The sequence below is a fragment of the Lissotriton helveticus genome, chromosome 6, assembly GCF_964261635.1.
Source record: "Lissotriton helveticus chromosome 6, aLisHel1.1, whole genome shotgun sequence".
NCBI classification, from domain to species: domain Eukaryota; kingdom Metazoa; phylum Chordata; class Amphibia; order Caudata; family Salamandridae; genus Lissotriton; species Lissotriton helveticus.
Genome location: NC_136067.1, coordinates 1,421,750,296 through 1,421,771,611, shown reverse-complemented (window position 1 = coordinate 1,421,771,611; position 21,316 = coordinate 1,421,750,296). Strand labels below are relative to the sequence as shown.

The 21,316-nt window shown below is 44.2% G+C and overlaps 1 protein-coding gene across 1 annotated transcript in view; it reads right to left on the bottom strand.

Annotated features, from left to right (window-relative positions):
* Nucleotides 1-21,316, bottom strand: part of SLC2A12 (solute carrier family 2 member 12) — a 481,869-nt gene that overhangs the window by 127,144 nt on the left and 333,409 nt on the right. The window contains exon 3 of the mRNA XM_078649211.1: nucleotides 12,278-12,400. Coding sequence (XP_078505337.1) covers nucleotides 12,278-12,400 — 123 coding nt within the window. The remainder of the gene's footprint in view (nucleotides 1-12,277; nucleotides 12,401-21,316) is intronic.

Genomic DNA, 21,316 nt, shown 5'->3' with positions numbered 1-21,316 from the left:
TCTGCTTTTTTATCAAAGGTTTTAAGTATAGGATTAGCACAGTGCCATCCACGCCGAGATAGAAAAGTACAAAGTCTTTTGCCATTTGGCAAAAGACTTTGTACTTTTCTATCTCGACTTGTACCAATTGTACCAATATTTACAATTAAAATATTTCGCCTTACTGCCCTAAAAAATTAATATTGACAAACAATAAAATGAATAAAAACAATAAAAAATTATACATTATTATTTCATTAAAAAATGTAAATAATCTATTATAAAATACCTTTACTAAGAATATAATGAACAAAAACAAAATTAATTACAAATCAACAAATAATACCAATGAATAAAATAACAATGTATCAATTAACTGACATAGTTTATCAATAAGATGAATAAATTGCACATAGGGTAAATACCGGTACCACAGTGCTCAGTAAATAACGTGTTAAATAACACTGATTATGAGTTTTTACCGAATTGTTATTTAGCACATGAAGGAAATACTGAATGTGTTATTTAGCGCATATGCTAAACACCTCACCTGATGTACAGCACAAACACAAAACATCAGGAAATTGCCATTTTTAGGCATTTGAAGTCATGGTGGGTGGTAATTAACCCCTAGAGAACACAAACAACCAATCAATCAATCAAATTTAGCTTGATTCGAGGTTCACTCATAAAAGCATAGAAATTCCATTATGTTTCAGTAATTTACAATCGATAAAAAAAATTAATTAAAATTTAATTTACAAGCAGGTAATTTAAAAACACAGTATAATTGCTTTGTAAAAATTACATATAAAATGCTGATACTCATTTAATACATTGTCTAACCAAATCAGTGATCCTTTGTGACAAAGACAGAATCAGTGATCTAAAAGCTTCTGCCTAACCATCCATGCCCATCCTAAATATTTAGCAGTAGCTATTGATATAGGCAGTAAAGTGCTAGTGCGTCTGATTCTTAAGGCTTCAGTGCTACTAGTAGTACCTAAGGACTTACACAGTGGAGTTAACCAGATACGTCTTAGTATTACATAGGCTGAGCAAGCAAATGAAAAATGGCCAATTGTTTACTTATGTACTCCACATGGACAGTTACTAGTAGACAGATTACCCCACCTACCAGTCAAAGATCTAAGGGGTAGGGCACCTGCTCTAAGTTGGAAGAGGAGCTTCCTATCCCCTGGTATGGTAATAGTATCCCAATAAAGCTCTAAGCTGGGGTTAGGGTTTGCTTCTAAAAAACCTCCAGCCATAGTCGAGGTGCTGGTACCGCTCCAATTACGGTAGGCCACCTTCTCCCAATAAATATCCTTTAAGGCTTTTTTTGATGGGAATAGTGCTGTCTCCGGATATTCCCACAGCATTTGCATACCTAGACCAACCAGCGTTTCCCTGAGTTCATTCAACCAGCTAACTTTGTGAAAAACATCAGACTTGATAATGTCTAGGAATCCTACCGCATAATGTGAAAGATCTGGAGTAGTCCAGAGCCTACGCCAATGTAAAATTGGTCGAAGCCTAGCTGAATCTACAATAGCCTTCCTGCCAAGATCGTACTTAAGTGGCAGCAAGGGGGTACTTGCGGGAAGACCAGTAATAGATCGGAAAAACTTGTTTTCCGAAATTAACAGTGGCTTCAATTTCTCAAAACCCCACAGCTCAGCGCCATAAAGCGCTGAGCTGAGAACCTTAGCCTCATAGACCTGAAGTGCTGACTTTATTGGCTTACTTAAAGATTTTCTATGTTCTATACTAAGGGCTCCTGCAGTTTGCCTATGCCTTAGTACCGCAGTGTCTATGTGTTGGGCCCATCTAAGGTCCTTTGCCACATGAATCCCTAGATACGCAAAGGCGTTAAACACCTCTAGTGGGCGACCATTCATGGTAAGTTTATTTTTAAAACTACGATGAGGATTAAAAACCATGAGCTTGGTTTTGGCCACATTAACTTCCAAGCCATGGTCCCCACAGAATTTTTCAAAAATGGATAGGGCATGCTGCAGGCAACTCAGGGTCTCAGATAAAATCAGAGTATCATCTGCAAACATTAAAATAGGTGTCTTGATGCCAGCCAAGGAGGGAGCATCCGTATTTGCAGATAGCATGCGAACAACAACACCATTAATCTACAGCGTAAAAAGCGTGGGAGCCATCGAGCACCCTTGGCGGACACCACGCTGCACTGGGAAGTCTGAGGTAACCATTCCCTGCCCACCCCACTGTATCTTAGCAAAGTTTGCTTCATGCAGCCTCATCAGTAATGTTAGCAGTTCTACGGGTAGGCCCAGGTTCTTCAAAACTAGCCACAACTGAGACCTAGGAACTAGGTCAAAGGCAGCACGCAAATCGACAAATGCCGCGTACAAGCTGCCTTTGCCCAGTAACACAGTCTTCCATTGCAGTAGAGTGAAGCGAAAGACCTGATCCACCGTGCTGGTAAACTTTCGAAACCCCGCCTGGAAGGGCGACAGAGCACTATTCTCCTCGGCCCAATCAAGTATCCTGTTAACAACCATCCTCCCAACCACCTTTTGGATAGTATCGATGAGGCTTATGGGCCTGTAATTTCCAGGCTGTGATTTGTCGCCTTTCTTAAATACAGGGATTATCACAGCGCCCTGCCATGATACCGGGACAGGAGCACCCTGCGCCACTGCATTAGGGAGGAGAACAATATACTTGCCCCAGCGTTCTTTGTCATGAAGAAAAACGTCCGCCGGTACCCCATCTAAACCCGGTGCTCTACCACTAGCCACTGTACTAAGAGCCATTGTAACTTCATTAATGTTAAAAAGATTTCCCTTATAAAAGACTGGCCTAAAGCCATCCATCATGTTATCGAGCTGATTTTGGGCGTACTGAGGTTTGAAATAATTCACCCAGTCCTCCTGTGATACATTATTTTTTGGAGGGTCAGATACACCCTCCCTACCCCACTTGACGATATTCCAAAATTGCCTGGAATCTTTTCTATCACTGGCTTCCTTTAGATCTTGCCAATAGAGCTCGTCCCACAGTTTCTTGGCTTTTATTATACTCCTCCTATACTCCTTTCTGGCGATACGAATGGTCTCCATATGCCTCCCCTTGATAGCAGTGCCTAGGGCAAATCTAGCATTCCTACATTCAATATTGTACCACTTAGACGGCTTGGGGGTTGCACCAGTATTCCTCTTGCCCGGTTTTAAAAAGTGATCCCTAATACTCGAAAAGAGGCAGTGATGGATTTTAGTTACTTCATCCAAACCTACATCAGATATATTCATTTGCTCAATGGCCAGTGTGGCTTTATCGGCACAAACAACCAGACCAACACTCCAAATGGCCTTAGGACCCAAAAGTACACCTGTAGCTCCTTCATGTGTGTGAGTGTGCAGACATTAATTTTGTGTTGACAAAGTAATTTTAAACAAGACAAACACAATCCAATGCCATCCTCTGATATCACTCAGTCATCACAAATAGAAACCTGCCAAACGTTTCCATCATAGACCTAGACAGGTAAAAAAGGCACAAGTTTAGGGATCCTGCGCAGGAGGTCCTGGCTAAACAAACAAGCATTGGAAATGCAATAGGTCTCGGATTTATTTGAGTTAGAGCTAATGGAATTGTAAATGGCAATGTCTTTTAGCCATGTGTTATGGAGTGTATGCATGCGGTGTGTAGTGGAATTATGTGGGTTGGATTGGAATTGTAGCAATGGTACGCTTTAGATGAATATGTTTAAAAGTAAAGTGCACCATACTGCGATTGCTACAATAGTTAATTGTGGATGCGTTAACAATTGATGTGTGCACTGATGGCTGGTGGTGTGTGTGCCTGTAGAAATTGTGCACTGATGGCTGGTGGTGTGTGTGCCTGGTGGAAGCGTGCAATGCCGGCTGGAGGTGTGTGTGCCTGGTGGAAGCGTGCACTGACGGCTGGTGCTGTGTGTGCCTGTTGAAAGCGTGCACAGACGGCTGGTGGTGTGTGTGGCTGGTGAAAGTGTGCACTGACGTCTGATGGTGTGTGTGCCTGGTGAAAGTGTGCACTGATGGCTGGTGGTGTGTGTGTGTTTGGTGAAAGTTTGCACTGACGTCTGGTGGTGTGTGCCTGGTGGAAGCGTGCACTGATGGCTGGTGGTGTGTGTGCCCGGTGAAAGTGTGCACTGACGGCTGGTGGTGTTTGTGCCCGGTGAAAGCGTGCACTGATGACTTATGGTGTCTGGTGAAAGTGTGCACTGATGGTCTGGTTGTGTGTGTGTGTGGTTGTGTGTGTGGTTGCGTGTGTGGTAGTGAGTGTGTGGTGGTGAGTGGTGGTGAGTGTGTGTGGTGTTGTGTGTGTGGTGTTGTGTGTGTGTGTGTGTGTGGTGTTGTGTGTGTGTGGTGTGTGTGTTTGGTGTTGTGTGCGTGGTGGTGTGTGGTGTGTGTGTGGTGTGTGTGTGTGGTGTTATGTGTGTGGTGTTATGTGTGTGATGTTATGTGTGTGGTGTTATGTGTGTGGTGTTATGTGTGTGTGTGTGTGGTGGACTTAGTTTGAGTTTTCGTACCCCGCACACTCACACACTGCCCCTACACACTCACACACTGCTCACCCTACACACTCACACAATGTTCACCCTGCACACTCACACACTGCTCACCCTACACACTCACACAATGCTCACCATACACACTCACACACTGCTCACCCTGCACACTTACACAATGTTCACCCTGCACACTCACACAATGTTCACCCTGCACACTCACACAATGTTAACCCTGCATGCTTACACACTGGTCACCCTGCATGCTCACACACTGGTCACCCTGCACACTCACACACTGCTCACCCTGCAGACTCACACACTGCTCACCCTACACGCTCACACAATGTTCACCCTACACGCTCACACAATGTTCACCCTACACGCTCACACAATGTTCACCCTGCACGCTCACACACTGCTCACCCTGCACACTCACACACTGTTAACCCTGCATACTCAAACACTGTTAACCCGGCATACTCACACACTGGTCACCATGCATGCTCACACACTGCTCACCCTGCACACTCACACACTGCTCACCCTGCACACTCACACACTGCTCACCCTACACACTCACACACTGCTCACCCTACACTCACACACTGCTCACCCTACATACTCACACACTGCTCTCCCTACACACTTTCACACTTTCACACTGCTCACCCTGCACACTCACACACTGCTCACCCTGCACACCCACACACACTGCTCACCCTGCACACCCACACACTGCTCACCCTGCACACTTACACACTGTTAGCCCTGCACACTCACACACTGCTCGCCCTACACGCTCACACACTGCTCACCCTACACACTCACACAATGTTCACCCTGCACGCTCACACACTGCTCACCCTGCACTCACACACTGCTCACCCTGCACACTCACACACTGCTCACCCTGCACACTTACACACTGCTAGCCCTGGACACCCACACACTGCTCACCCTGCACACTTACACATTGCTAGCCCTGCACACTCACACACTGCTCACCCTACACACTCACACACTGCTAACCCTACACACTCACACACTGCTCACCCTACACGCTCACACAATGTTCACCATGCACGCTCACACACTGCTCACCCTGCACACTCACACAATGTTCACCCTGCACGCTCACACACTGTTAACCCTGCATACTCACACACTGGTCACCTTGCACGTCACACACTGCTCACCCTGCACACTCACACTCTGCTCACCCTGCACACTCACACACTGCTCACCCTGCACACGTACACACTGCTAGCCCTGCACACTCACACACTGCTCACCCTACACACTCACACACTGCTAACTCTACACACTCACACACTGCTCACCCTACACGCTCACACACTGCTCACCCTGCACACTCACACACTGCTTACCCTACACACTCACACACTGCTCACCCTACACACTCACACACTGCTCACCCTACACACTCACACACTGCTCACCCTACACCCTACACACTCTCACACTGCTCACCCTACACACTCACACACTGCTCACCCTACAGTCACACACTGCTCACCCTACACACTCACACACTGCTCACCCTACACTCACACACTGCTCACCCTACACACTCACACACTGCTCACCCTACACACTCTCACACTGCTCACCCTGCACACTCACACACTGCTCATCCTACACACACACACACGTCTTCGGCCAGCCTGGGTGGGAGGAGAGGCTCCTCGCAGACGTAGCACTCTGATCCCAGCTCAGAAGGTGACTCGGCCCCGCAGCACTTTCGCTTTCAGAGTCTGAGCCCGGCTGAGTCCAGAGCAGGGGGTGGGGTGGAAGCAAGTGGTGCTGCTGGGGCTTGTTTCTAGAAAAAGTCAAGTTTGCGTCTAGCTTCAGAAAGGAGGTGCCCTGAGGAACGACAGACGTCGGTGGCTGGAAGGAGGAATGGACAGAGGGATAGGGAGTGAAACCAGAAGACAACAGCTAAACAGAATGAGGTCAACCAAGGGAAGAGTGAAGGGGGGGAGTTATGAAAAGAGAGTGGGACAGTACTGAATGCCGCTGGGAGGGCCAAAAGAATAAAAGCTGCTGTTCTCTCAAAGTCATTACACATCTAATCTGACCCAGAACTGCACCAAGTGCAACACCCGCTGTGGGGATTTTTATAACAGAAAAGTCACCCGCTGCTTGAACGAGGGAGGCAGCCACTTGACACCATGTGCTTCATGTCGAACTCTGAGTCATGGTTTTCGAACTGGAGCCTCGGTACTAGGCAGGCTTCAACAAAATTAACAGTATAAAATAGCAAGGATTCTGTCGCTGATGAAGGTCAGCAGTGACGGAATGATTTGAGGAGAAACGAAAGGAAAAATACAGAAGCATGAGGCAGTGAACAGCTATCCACCCTTTGTTTCTGGTGAATATTGGTAAAGGAAGAAAGACTACATGTGCAAGCCCCTAAGTGAATGCTTGCACTAGCGCTGGCCTCCACAATAGTGCGGAGTAGATCCGATACCGAAGATTACCAGCACAGCCAGATGTGCAGGTACTGACGGCAGCGCAGCCCAGCAGAGCGACGCAGGTACTGAGAGCAGCTCAGCAGAGCGGCGCAGGTACTGACGGCAGAGTGCTAGGAACAAGTGCTAGGCGAGGGCGGTTTGGGCGCCAATTAGAGATGATGGAGGTGGATGCGGGGCACTGCCTATTAGCGGGTGGTCCGGGCTCCGGGGGAGTCAGGTGCGAAAATGGTCCAGGATGTGCAGGATGGTGGACGCAGCCTCCCCCTCCCCTGCTATATGGGGTTGGGCCAGGCCGAGGATACATGGAGCACTTGGGAGGTAGTGCCGTGTGGGAGTGTATGGCGCTGGGGGGGATCGGGCCAGATGCGGGTGTCGCACAGGGCGGGCATCGCGCGGAGGCAGGAGCCCGTCTGCGGGATTCTCTCGTGGCTTAGAGTGCTGCACTGGTAAGGCGGGGTGCGTGCCCACCCACCCCCTCACCCTCGGTAGATGTGTGGGTCTAGCCCAGGTTACTCCTGCGCAAGTTGTTTGGGCAACAGTGCTTAACGACTTGACTAAGGCAGCAAAGGGTTGAAGTACAAAGTGGAGGGGGGCGGGATCATACGGGAGTCTATTTGTGATCGTTGGTACAGGGAGGGCTGAGGCGCCCCTGGGGAAAGTGAAAGACTGGAAGCCAGGGGGATAGGGGGCGGTGCAGGGTCACTGTGAGCGTGGGGGGGGGGGAGATTAAGGTGCATTGGTGGTGGTCTAGGCTGGTATGGCAGGGCAACGAATGCTGAGTGATGGTTTGGGCACTAGGGATAGCAGAGGGAGGGTGATGGCATTGGGGGGGGGTTGGAATTAATTGTGACAGAGGACTTGTACACAGTAAAGGACGAGGCAGTGTCCTACGGGACAGTGGCGGCGGCGCGTCAGAATGGGGCAGGGTTGCCATGGTGCTCAGGCAACGCTAGTAGCAGCCGAGGGGTTGAGGCCGAGCAGGAAGAAGTTAGGTGCAAAGTCGGGGTTTATTTTATTTATGCGTTTTTATATAGCGCAGACTTTACTCAAAGGCGTCAGAGCGCTTTGCGGCAGGAGCGGTAATGATTCATGAGGAGAGAGTTAGAGGTGAACAGGTTACAAGAGCAGGCGTTTAAGTTGCGTGGGGCGGAGGTGGCGGTTGTGGGCGGGCGGAATACATGAGGTAGCAAACGGTGCAATACAGGAGGAAAAAGTGACGTGTGCAGGTTACAAGAGAAAACAAAGTACAATTAGAGGTACAATACTGCAATATATGGTAGACATTGAAGCACAAGAACAAACGTTACGTAGGCAATGGGAGGAGCGATCGGGAAAGGGTGGCGGGATGCAAATTGTTGGGAGCTCCAGCTCAGCAGAGCGGCGCAGGTACTGACGGCAGGAAAAAGCCCGCGAGTGGTGCGCGCGCGCCACTGCGAGCTTATGTTTTGAATTATCGCGGCTGTCAAGCCGCGATAATTCAAAACATATGGCCTCTGGTGCGCGTAACAGACACCAATAGGCCAGGCTACGCGACCGTCTATGGCCTATTGCGTGTTCTGTTTAAAAACAGCACGCACGCAAAGGCCAATGGAAATGGGCCTTGGAAATCCACACGCACGAGCTATGTGGAACTTCAAGGTCCATTTTCAAATCGCCCGGAATAGGACTCTCGCTGCGCGACACTGCATGCGCAGTGTACGCAGAGCCTGAGCCCTAAAAAGGCATGTTGATGGAGAAAATGTCCAAAACCAATACTGAATCAATGTATCCAAATGATGCTGAGAGCACTAAAAACACTTTCTAAACCTTGCAATTCTAGAATCAATAGATCCACATGATGCTGAGAGCACTAAAAACACTTTCTAAACGTTGGAATTCTAGGTACTTACGCAAGCGGCCTAGCACAAACTAAAGACTGGCAACTGGTGATAGTTCTACAACTCAGCTCTACCTCAAGCTGTGGGAAGAACCAGTTATGACCATCATCAACATGTCTGAAGTGAAAGACATGTAAGAAGGTCTTGAGGTCAGAGAAATCCACATTAATAGTCATGAGAGGTATAATAGAAGTACATGTGGTTGTTAAGAAGTTAACTTGGCTGATAATTATCATCATTGTGAAAAGTGCCCAACATATTTTGTTACACATATTCACATTGATCCATGCATACATCATAGGGGCTAACAACTCTCTAATGGTACTGCTGGCATACAAAGAGATTGGACTATAACAGTCATAATACACTGTAATCTTGATGACAACTGTAGATTTGTCTGACCAGTATCTTAAGGGTGATGTGTTACCACAATATAACTAATGTTGTTTTTTGTCAGCTTCATAACATTTTGCTTTTGTACCATTTGACCCAGTTCAGTATACACAGATACGCATCACGCAACATTTGCACATAAATAGTGTGCTTCATTTTTAGGTGTCAGCGTTCTTGTACCTGTGTCCCTGAGGTCACCACATGTACATGAGTGCATCCAATTCAACCTTGGATGTCAGGAAATTCTGCTGCAGCATAGATGTTTCCTTTGCTGGCATTAACTAAGTGCAAGTCATAGTAGTGAGCTGTGTAAGCTGCTCACTCGCTCTCTGCATAGCATCCATCACTTAGCAGACTATTTTGCTAAAGGGTGACTGAGAAAAATGCCACGCACCAATCCTACTGTCTGCTGTGTGGCGCCCATTACAAAGAATGCTAGTGCTTCTTCCATTTTCAGGATGGCCTGTGGATCTCAAACTAACTTGGTTATGGGATCCAGATTTGCTTGATCAATTCAGCTCTTATCCAGTGTTTCTGCACCATTTGAGGTCATTGATTGGTGGCCAGGTTTCCATGCTCATTCTGCATGGTTTGTTGTAGTAGAACAAGGATCTGGGATAGCATCATACAGTGACCTAACAGTGCTGCAACCATTTCAGTGGAATGTAGAATGGAACTGTGAGCTGCTGCAATCAACCTGTGAGAGCCTCACCTGTCCCTGGCTGTTAATGTAGATATGGCCCTGTGTGCAGGTGTCTGTGATATTTTATTATTTTCAGCTCAAACAGTGCAGGTACTGTGTTTTTTTTTTGCATCATTGTGCCAGTCTTTTAATGTTTCTATTGTTTAACAACTTTTCTTTAATTTTTTACACTTTCACAAGTTTTTGCCACCTGCTTTTGACTGAAGGTATTTTATGATAGTATGTTCCACTGGTTTTTAATGACCTCTTGTACTTGCAATTGGGTGTCATTTTACCACAAGCCTATATTTTCACATTTGGTAAAAAGTGCATGCATTAAATAGTGCATGTGAACAACAGACAAGTGCTAAATAACACACAATTTTTTTAACTTACTAGCTTACCCGTCGCGCGTTGCTGTAATCTCAGAAGAAAGGAATGTTGCTGCTGCTCAGAAAGATAAGTATCTCTCCGACATCCTTGTTATTGATTTATTCTGCTTTGCTTATCTGATACTTGTATATATGTAAATAGGATGTTATTTAGTATTAAGAGTTTCCTATGTTTCTGGGATTGGCCTATATCTTCTGAATACCTCAGAATGGCCTTTTGAGGTGAAATTTTACCTTTTTTCTCTGGTTTGTGTACGCTTTCTAATAATACATGTGTCTCGCACTCGATATTGGCCCCTGTGTCTTTCACCCTAGACTACTTCCCCTCCAGTTCTACTTCGAACCGGATTAGGCCTCATCGCATTTGGTATACTTTTGAACGCGAGCGCAAGAGCACAGCGCTTACACGCTCATACCTTGCGCCCCCATCACGACTCGGGTTCATTCCCGATACCGCACCGTCTCGTCAACACTACGTCTTGGCACAACGAAGACTGATTCGACATGTTTGGGCAGCTTCTCCGGCCCCCTCAACGCGCGTAGCTTCGCTCGAGGAGGGCCGGGTTACTTTAGAGGAATTCACCTTCGGAGCAATTCTCGATAGTCGTTCGTTTGAGAAGAACGGGCTTGATCAGTTTGTATTCGAACAGCTTCTAATCTTGCTTCGATATTTAAAAAAATGTTATGCCAGAAACCTTTGTGGGAGTTTACTCAACAACTTCCCAAAGTTTCATGGCGATCGAATGAATGGTGTAGCAATGCATAAAGGACAAACAGACAGACAGACAGACATTCGTTTTTATATATATATATATAGATGATCAGATAATTTGTTAAAGTAATGCACAATTTACCCCAGCAAGCAATAATTATCACTGAGCCTAGGTCATAATCAGGGCCTTTGTAGTACATAAGGGATTGATGAACTGACAGGAAAATGTGCACTATCTACAACTAAATATGAGGGATTTAGGGAGGAATGAGGCAGGTTTAGGTAGGGGTAAGGAATTGTTTGGTTTAGGGAGGGGCATGCTAATGCAAACACATCACCCCTTTGTATGTATTCCTTGTTGTGACCCTCATACACAGACTTTTGATACAATGCATTTCAATGGGGAGGATGACCCCAAGTCCTGGTATGACTTTCTCATGTTGTGCTCATTCAATCAAGGGTATCAGGGTTCCCCTTGGCCAATCCCCACTTTCCTCTGGGGGTCAAGGGGTGCTTAGCCTGCCCACTTATGCTTTTTTAATGCATTTTCAGGATGCAGGGACCTTATTCCATAGCAGTGGTGACTGGTGGAATTTAAAAGTGGTAGGGCGTAAAATCAGTCAATGAATTGTAGCTCAAGCACGCCCAATATTCATGGGTAGATGCTTCGCGGGGTTCTCCCCCATGAAAAGTATTGAAAATTGGAGTCGTTTGGTGCAATTTCAGCATAGTTTCTGTAATAAATGGACAACAAATAGAGGGCCTGATTCATAAAGGGCCTCCACACTCATAGGGGAGGCCAACAGTTGTGGGGTTGTACCCGCACTCGGGCAGAATCTCTGCAATGAGAATTCTCACTGCTGAGATTCAGCTCGAATGTGGAGACTCCACCCACGACTGTGGGGCCTCTGCCACGAGTGAGGAGGCCCATTGAAAAAGCCGTGTTAGATGGATTTCTTTAAGTTTTGAGCAGATTCGTTAAACAACACCAACCAGTATTGCTGTTTGGAATTGAGGATTGTTCCACAATACCCCAGCTGAGTGACATTATTTTTCTGTTAAGAAGCAGAATGGTTTTTGTAAAATATAGATATATATATCAGCAAATTAGATTTCAGCCTGTTTCGGACAGTAATTATACTCCACAAAATGCTATTAATGCAAACAGTTGCTCTCAATCATACACCACTAAAATCACCCAGCAAGCACCACTGCTTACCTGTCAGTGTCAAGAAGGTTAAGGAGATGAGGAGATTCATACCCCAGTTCATGACTGAAGTCAAAGCAAAGGCTCTTCCTTTGATTCCCACTGGGAAGATTTCACTCAGTACCAGCCACGCCACTGAAATGGAAGACACTGGCGTTAAAAATGTCCAAATACACTAACGGACGATTAAAACATGAGACAATGAATGAATAGAGCAGAAAAAAAAGAAAAATCGGTTCCGGAAATCTGGACATTTTTTAATTTACTTATCATATATTTGATTGTGCAAAATTGTATGTATTTCAACACGTATAAAAAGCTGATAGAGTACTTTTGTTCGTACATCTTTAGTCAAATGAAATGCTCTCCTGCCATCAATGTACCTCTTGCAATTACATAAAACGGGATAACTTTTCCTTGCTTTATTAGGCTTTATTCTGTTCTTCAAGCTATATGAGAAAGGAAAATCTTTATTTGTTTTATTCAATTTTTTCAGTCTTGTATATGTTTCTAAGTATGGTCAAAATCATTGCTAATTATGGAACTTTGCCATTAAATTCAAACTTATTTTTCTGATTTAGTTTTTCCAAATCTTACATCTGCCGTACATCTCTAAAGCCCCATACCTATGTACTGATGTAGGAAAGCCAATCTGCTTTCCTTGTGAATGGGGGACAATCTCCACAGTTGTCAAGTTTCACGCCATTATATGTTTAGTGGGTTTATACAGAAGTTTGTTTACAACCACCAATTCTACAACTTCCGTATGAAGCATATCCGGCAATCCTTGATAGTTATCTATTATTGATGAAAAATTGCATACAGGAGCGAGCATTCCTGAATAATGGACTGAAAATATGAATTTAAACAATGTTTCCAGCCTTATGCCAGAAGAGAGGGTAAAAGTGGGTAAAGGTAGCCAGTGTTTGAACTAAGTCCATGTGTATATCCAGCATATCGAGTTATCAATTTAATGCTGTTGAAGTAGACTCCAGGGCACTGCATGTTGCTTCTGTAGTATAATTTAAATAACTGAACTTCTGCACATCTCCCAATGAATCTGCTGAACCTAATGATTCACTACTTGAAGGCTGTTTTATCTGGATTCCACTCCCACGAGAACTGATGCACGTGTGACTAAATATCTGAGTTTGCTATGTAGGGCCGCCGTCTAAACCAGAATTATCTAATTCATATTGATATGCTCCTGGGCTTGTTGTACCGTTCCTTTTGGGAGAGTATTTAATTTTCTTCGAATATGTTATGTTGGTTGAAGCATGACTCATTCTTTCTTCAATGCTATGAAAATCTGGAACGGCAGATGACTCCTTTTGAGCATGAATATGTGGCTCTACCAAATATGAGTTCTCATCTGACATTCCATATCATGCCGCAAGCGAAGTGTGTCGCACTTATACCTATGCTCAACTAAAGGAAATGGTAATGATAATTTTACACTCAATAGATAAAATGGATGCATATACTGATGATAAAACTCCACTGTTAGCAGTGCTTGTTGCCTGACTCCACAGTAGCGGCTGCTACATGGGAGTAGTGGTGAGGCAGGCAGGGGACGAGGGTGTTAAAAAAACACAAAAGGGTGAAAAAAAAGAAAGAAAAAAACACCTTCCCGGTGGATGGCTCACCTGCATCCTCTTCGTCCACGTTCAGAACACGACAAACGTAGGAACAGGAAGCACTCAGGCTCCCTCCCCTAAGCCAATCACAACGCTGCAATGCAGCATTGTGACTGGTCTGAGCGCCGTGGTTCGGTGCTCAGATGGGGAATGGGAGGCTGGGCATGTTCGTAACTGAGCTGTGTAACAGCCTGGTGGGGAATATGCAAAGTGCGCATGGCTATTTGGCTGGAGCAAAACGGCCAGCCAAATAGTCATGCTCCTCACATCTCCCCCTGCTCTGCGGCTGGAACCGCCCCGCCGTACCTTTAAAGCGCACGATAATAGTGAAAAATAAAATGATAGTATTGTTATTATCATTTTATTTTTCTTGTAGGGCAACGCTCTTCCACCTTAGCAGAGGAGCCGCCACTGTGAATCAAATCATCGTTCCCTATCAGGAAATTAGGAGGAGCCCAGGTTTAAGGTCCATGCCACATGTAAAAAATGACATGCTAACAGGGCTTATGTATTAAGCCAACCAAAAGTTGAGAATACTGAATGCTCTGCCTTGTTAATATTGATAGAATCAATGCTAATGTTTATAATAATTCATTTGCACATAAGAAGAAAATCGCATCACTATTATTAAATTAGGCCATCATGAAGTCTCCATCAACCCTGACTCAGAAATACGTGGTCAGGCAAGCTCTGTGACCTAGGCCTGACGATACTGATTGACAGATCACAGGTGGGGTGGCACATAGCCAGAAGACATTCGCTTGAACATGAAACTCAGGTCAATCCCCCAGATAAGCGCAGCAACACCACAAAGGTACAGGGAGATTGGCCGCAATAAGGCACTCATGGCCAGAGGGGTGCGTGCATTGCCAAAACACCCAAAAGCCAGATGCCACATGAAGTTAGGAACACACAGCCAATCAGGACATGTGAGCATGGTCCCCTCATGCCGTCTTTCTGAACATGCTACCCACTGGCCCCCAATGTGTCCACGCAAAGTTGAGGCCCACCTGTATTTATCAGGGGTCTTATTTATGATACCACAGACAATACCCGCATTCTTTTCTCAAAAAAGGATCGACAGAAGGACTTTATGATGCCCAAAGAAATGTATAAAACCCTGTTCAGATTGAGTATGATTGACAATATGCAGAGTCATCGGGTCTGAATGACAAAGGTGAACTTACACTTTTGTAAATGTTTATGATTGTTGGTATTCACAAAAGGATTTACAAATAATACCTTTACAAGTGTGGAGTCTATGCACATAAAAAAATAGTGTTGTCCTATCTTTTTATGTGAAGAGACTCAGCACTCGTAAAGATGCTACTAGTAAATCCATTTGTGAATACCAAACAATTGTAATATGATTGTATGAATGTTATGTTGGAGAATCATGTTTTACCAAAAATTTGTTTGAAAAGGATTTATCAGTAAAATTACTTTCTGAGGGCCAGATGTACTAACATTAGGAACACCAATTTTCCTAAATGTGAATATTTCCAAATCACAATTAGGAAATCGGTATTTCTAAAGTATGAACCTTTTTATTTAAAAATACTGATTACTAGTAGGTTGCAAATTGACATACCTTATAAATATTAATGAGGTAGGTCCCAATTTGCGACCCATTAGGAATCCCAGCCATCACTGGGATGGTCCAGCAGACCAGCATGTCAGTGATTGCTTTTAAATAAAGCGTTGTTTTTTCCTTTGAAATGCGGCCCATTTTCCTTAAAGGAAAAAGGGATGCATTTCAAAAACAGAAAATGAAACGTTCATGTTTAATTTTTTAAGAGCAGGCTGTGGTCTGTTGGACGACTGCCTGCTCTTAAAAAATATTATTTTTCACATTTTCAAAGGGGAAGGGGTCCCATCAGGACCGTTCCCATTTGTGAACTGGTTGCCAACAACTTGGAATTGGTGGTAAAGTATTATTGTTTTGGGAATGTAATTGGGTCGCAAAACAGTAACACATACCATTCCAATTCGTATTTGGCAGGGACGCCCTAAACCTGCCCCTTCCAAATACAGAATCGGTATGCATTCGCAATCCCCAAATAGCGATTCAGTTACATGTTACTGAATTGCAATCTGGGATTAATGCAATGGAATGAGATTTGTAAAGCGCACTAAACCCAAAGGTGTCAAAGCGCTAGTGCATGTAAGGAAACAACTGAGGGAGACCAAGGCAATACACTCACGGGAAAGAAAAGAACCAGGTTTTAAGTTGATTGTGGAAAATCCATAAAGCCTCCAGGGCAGCAATATGTACAGGTAAAGTAATACATAATTTATCCACCGAAAAGAAGCGGCCACTCTACCTGCCTTTGCGAATCAGGGGACACTCATCTTCCTGAGAGAGGAAAATCTGAGCCGTCTTTTATGGTTATACAACTCACTGGAAAACTATGCTGAAATGTGCAGGCCCCTGATGGTAAGGAGCCAGATGGCCAATGCAAAGAGCTTTATATATCACCCGCCTTCTAACTGGCAGTCAGTGAAGGGACAAGGTGGGCAGCCGCATTCTGAATGGCCCGAAGTCTGTGCAGTGAGAACTTGTGGATGGTCTGATATAAAGCATTGCAATAGTCGAAGCATGATATTAAAGTGGCGATTACCACTGCCACTTGAAGTTCAGGAGGAATAAGAGAAAGGATTTTCTTCAAGGTTCTAATGATAAAGAAGCAGGAGCTGGCAGTCTTACTGAACTGAGAGTCAAAAGTAAAAGGTTATCAAAAATAAACTCTATCAATAGGGAGCTACAGAGGGAACAAAAAAGAACAGGTCGCCCTCCTCTCAATTTATATTAAATACACACAAGATAAATGAAAAAATTCCACGTCCACATTTATGAATTTAAGAGCCTGAGGTGACAGGTCTTGTGTGTATTTAATATAAAAAATAAATCCCAGGTTTCTGGCAGATTCAACCTGAGACGGTAAAGGACCACATGTCTCTGGCCACCAAAGGTCGGACCACAACAAATGCTGCGCCTCGAAAACCAGAATCTCTATTTTTTCAGCATTTAATTTTAAACAGTTGTCCTTCATCCAGATACCGATGCCATTCATACACTGTTTAAACTTATCTGCTACCAGAGGGAGATTGTCCGATGTGGAAAGTTGTCCACATAGGACAACACTTGGAAACCAAACGAGTTCACCAACTCAGCGAGTGGGGAGACATACAAATTAAAAAGAGTGGGGCTGAGGGAGGACCTCTTTAGAACTCCACAAGAGAGCTTGAAAGCTTCTGCTCTAGAATCTCCACAACTGACTGTTTGGACACCATCCGTCAGGAAGTAATAGGGGAGTTCCAGAGCCTTGGCTCTCACCACTATCTGATGGAGTCTATGGACCAGATGGGAGGGTGATAAAGTGGCTTATGTCACTGACACGTCCATCATTACAAAGATAACGGCGCCCTTCCCCTTGTCTACCTGGCAGCGAATGGAATCTGCAGCAGGAACCAGCGCCGACTCTGGGATGTGTCCACTTCTGGACCAGTTCTCCGAAGGATCTAAGAGGTAATTAACTTGACCAACTCATGGGTAATATACGTTTCTAGCATTTTAGCCGGTGTGGGCAGTAGTGAATTGGGGAGAAAGTGTTTGAGGTCCTCTGGTTCTCCAATTGATTTCGTTTGAAGAGGAAAGACTACAGCTTCCTTCAAAAGTCAGGAATAACCTCCAGTTGTTAATATCTGGTTGAAGACTGACCAAAAAAGTCTCAATCTGATGCGGAGCAAGTTGGGAAATTTTGGGGGGACAAGGATCATCAGGGGAAACAGATTTCATATTCATGAGGTAGTTTTTAACTTGCAAGGAGGTGATAGGGGTAAAAGCCGACAAAACGGCAGGGAAATTCAAATCAGCAGTCAGGAAAGTCAAAAGAGAGGGCAGACTTATCTTCATTAATGTTGAACTCTGGATACATCTTATCTTCAAATCAGACAGCATCTTTGTTGCAAAAGCTTTGTGAGTTCTCCATAGGCAGTTGAACAGGAGGAGTAGAGAGCTCCTTTACCACTTTAAAGAGCTCATTAGGTGAGTTACTTCATGATCTAATTTTATTCACATAAAAGGAAGATATGGCAACACCGATGGCATGTTTGTAAATAAGCAAAAACCCTTTGTGCTTTTCTTTATCTTCTGGGATAAAAATGGACTTCCATTTATGTTCTAGCCTCCAACACTGCTGTCTAAGGTCTTTCATTCCAACTGAGAACCAGGAAGCAGACGCTTTGGTTCTGATACAGACCTTAGCTTTCACTGGAGCAACCTGATCTATCGCAACCTTCACCTAATCTACAAATGCTTCTGTGGCCTGTCCCTCTGAATAGTTATTCCCAACTAAAGACCTTTTAAACTCAGAATCCATCTCATAAGAAGAAATGTTGCTCCAATTTCTGTAAGTTACTAACTTAAGCTGCGCCTATTCCACCCTTGCCTGCATTACAAGTCTGCTGGTCACCATCTGGTGATTGGCCCAAGTTAACAGAAGAATATCCCCAACCACCAGGTCCAGATGGTTAGTAAAAATACCATCCAGTGTGTGGCCAGTATTATGAGTGGGGGATTTAACCACCTGGTTGAAGCCAACATTTAATTTAAAGAAAAGGAACCGAGAGCTTTTGAGAAGGTCCAGCACACATGCTCCCTTATTCAATGGTTTAAACACAAAGGTGTGTAGTTCTTCGGAAATGGTAAAGAATCACATTGTCTATCAGGTCAATGGAGTATGCTCCAATAGGAGTAAATGCCCTCACACACCCCAAGAGGTGTCATGCTTCATTATCTGGGCATGCTCCTCGTCGGGCCGGTTCTGCAATGCCAGACAGGCACCCACTAGGGGGCTCTTTTCCGGAGGTCTCTTAATTATGCTGTTTCATGAGTGCGGGTATGTGGGGAGTGAGTTTAAGGTCCATGCCACATGTAAAAAATGACATGCTAACAGGGCTTATGTATTAAGCCAACCAAAAGTTGAGAATACTGAATGCTCTGCCTTGTTAATATTGATAGAATCAATGCTAATGTTTATAATAATTCATTCGCACATAAGAAGAAAATCGCATCACTATTATTAAATTAGGCCATCATGAAGTCTCCATCAACCCTGACTCAGAAATACGGGGTCAGGCAAGCTCTGTGACCTAGGCCTGACGATACTGATTGACAGATCACAGGTGGGGTGGCACATAGCCAGAAGACATTCGCTTGAACATGAAACTCAGGTCAATCCCCCAGATAAGCGCAGCAACACCACAAAGGTACAGGGAGATTGGCCGCAATAAGGCACTCATGGCCAGAGGGGTGCGTGCATTGCCAAAACACCCAAAAGCCAGATGCCACATGAAGTTAGGAACACACAGCCAATCAGGACATGTGAGCATGGTCCCCTCATGCCGTCTTTCTGAACATGCTACCCACTGGCCCCCAATGTGTCCACGCAAAGTTGAGGCCCACCTGCATTTATCAGGGGTCTTATTTATGATACCACAGACAATACCCGCATTCTTTTCTCAAAAAAGGATCGACAGAAGGACTTTATGATGCCCAAAGAAATGTATAAAACCCTGTTCAGATTGAGTATGATTGACAATATGCAGAGTCATCGGGTCTGAATGACAAAGGTGAACTTACACTTTTGTAAATGTTTATGATTGTTGGTATTCACAAAAGGATTTACAAATAATACCTTTACAAGTGTGGAGTCTATGCACATAAAAAAATAGTGTTGTCCTATCTTTTTATGTGAAGAGACTCAGCACTCGTAAAGATGCTACTAGTAAATCCATTTGTGAATACCAAACAATTGTAATATGATTGTATGAATGTTATGTTGGAGAATCATGTTTTACCAAAAATTAGTTTGAAAAGGATTTATCAGTAAAATTACTTTCTGAGGGCCAGATGTACTAACATTAGGAACACCAATTTTCCTAAATGTGAATATTTCCAAATCACAATTAGGAAATCGGTATTCCTAAAGTATGAACCTTTTTATTTCAAAATACTGATTACTAGTAGGTTGCAAATTGACATACCTTATAAATATTAATGAGGTAGGTCCCAATTTGCGACCCATTAGGAATCCCAGCCATCACTGGGATGGTCCAGCAGACCAGCATGTCAGTGATTGCTTTTAAATAAAGCTTTGTTTTTTCCTTTGAAATGCGGCCCATTTTCCTTAAAGGAAAAAGGGATGCATTTCAAAAACAGAAAATGAAACGTTCATGTTTAATTTTTTAAGAGCAGGCTGTGGTCTGTTGGACGACTGCCTGCTCTTAAAAAATATAATTTTTCACATTTTCAAAGGCGAAGGGGTCCCATCAGGACCGTTCCCATTTGTGAACTGGTTGCCAACAACTTGGAATTGGTGGTAAAGTATTATTGTTTTGGGAATGTAATTGGGTCGCAAAACAGTAACACATACCATCCCAACCACCAGGTCCATATGGTTAGTAAAAATACCATCCAGTGTGTGGCCAGTATTATGAGTGGGGGATTTAACCACCTGGTTGAAGCCAAAATTTAATTTAAAGAAAAGGAACCGAGAGCTTTTGAGAAGGTCCAGCACACATGCTCCCTTATTCAATGGTTTAAACACAAAGGTGTGTAGTTCTTCGGAAATGGTAAAGAATCACATTGTCTATCAGGTCAATGGAGTATGCTCCAATAGGAGTAAATGCCCTCACACACCCCAAGAGGTGTCATGCTTCATTATCTGGGCATGCTCCTCGTCGGGCCGGTTCTGCAATGCCAGACAGGCACCCACTAGGGGGCTCTTTTCCGGAGGTCTCTTAATTATGCTGTTTCATGAGTGCGGGTATGTGGGGAGTGAAGAGTAGTGTGGTAAGAGGAGTGATTAAAATAGGTTCCGTGATACCAGGTTTAAGTAAACTTTACGAGTGAGGCTCACTAACCTAATTAAAACCAGTGTTGCTCGTGGGGGATGGCCTCATAATCACTTTGTCACTGTATTGATAGAGAATTAGTCAAAGCCAGTGTCAGCAAAAGGCTTCTTGCACATTGGTCTAACTACATGTGTGTTCCCACAAAATTGCTCCCTTGAACCATACCATGGGGCATGCAATAAGTTGATATGCATATTAAGCAACGAATTGTAATACTCGTTGTTGTTCTACTTTTTTACCAGAAATTAATTATAACTTGTATGTGGTCTTTGTTTTGTCTGTCCCCCCTTTTTTATTGTTTATCTTACAGGTCACTTTGATAAACAAGGTAGAATCTTACTTTGTTACACATGGTACTTGAACTACCTGCACATATAAAGAATCAGTGACATAGTAGTGTAGGTTACTCCTCCCTGGTCCTGATTAATTGCCAATAGACCCCCTTTGGGTTAGAGTAGGCAAGAAACATGTTGACCTCACATTTTAGACACCAATC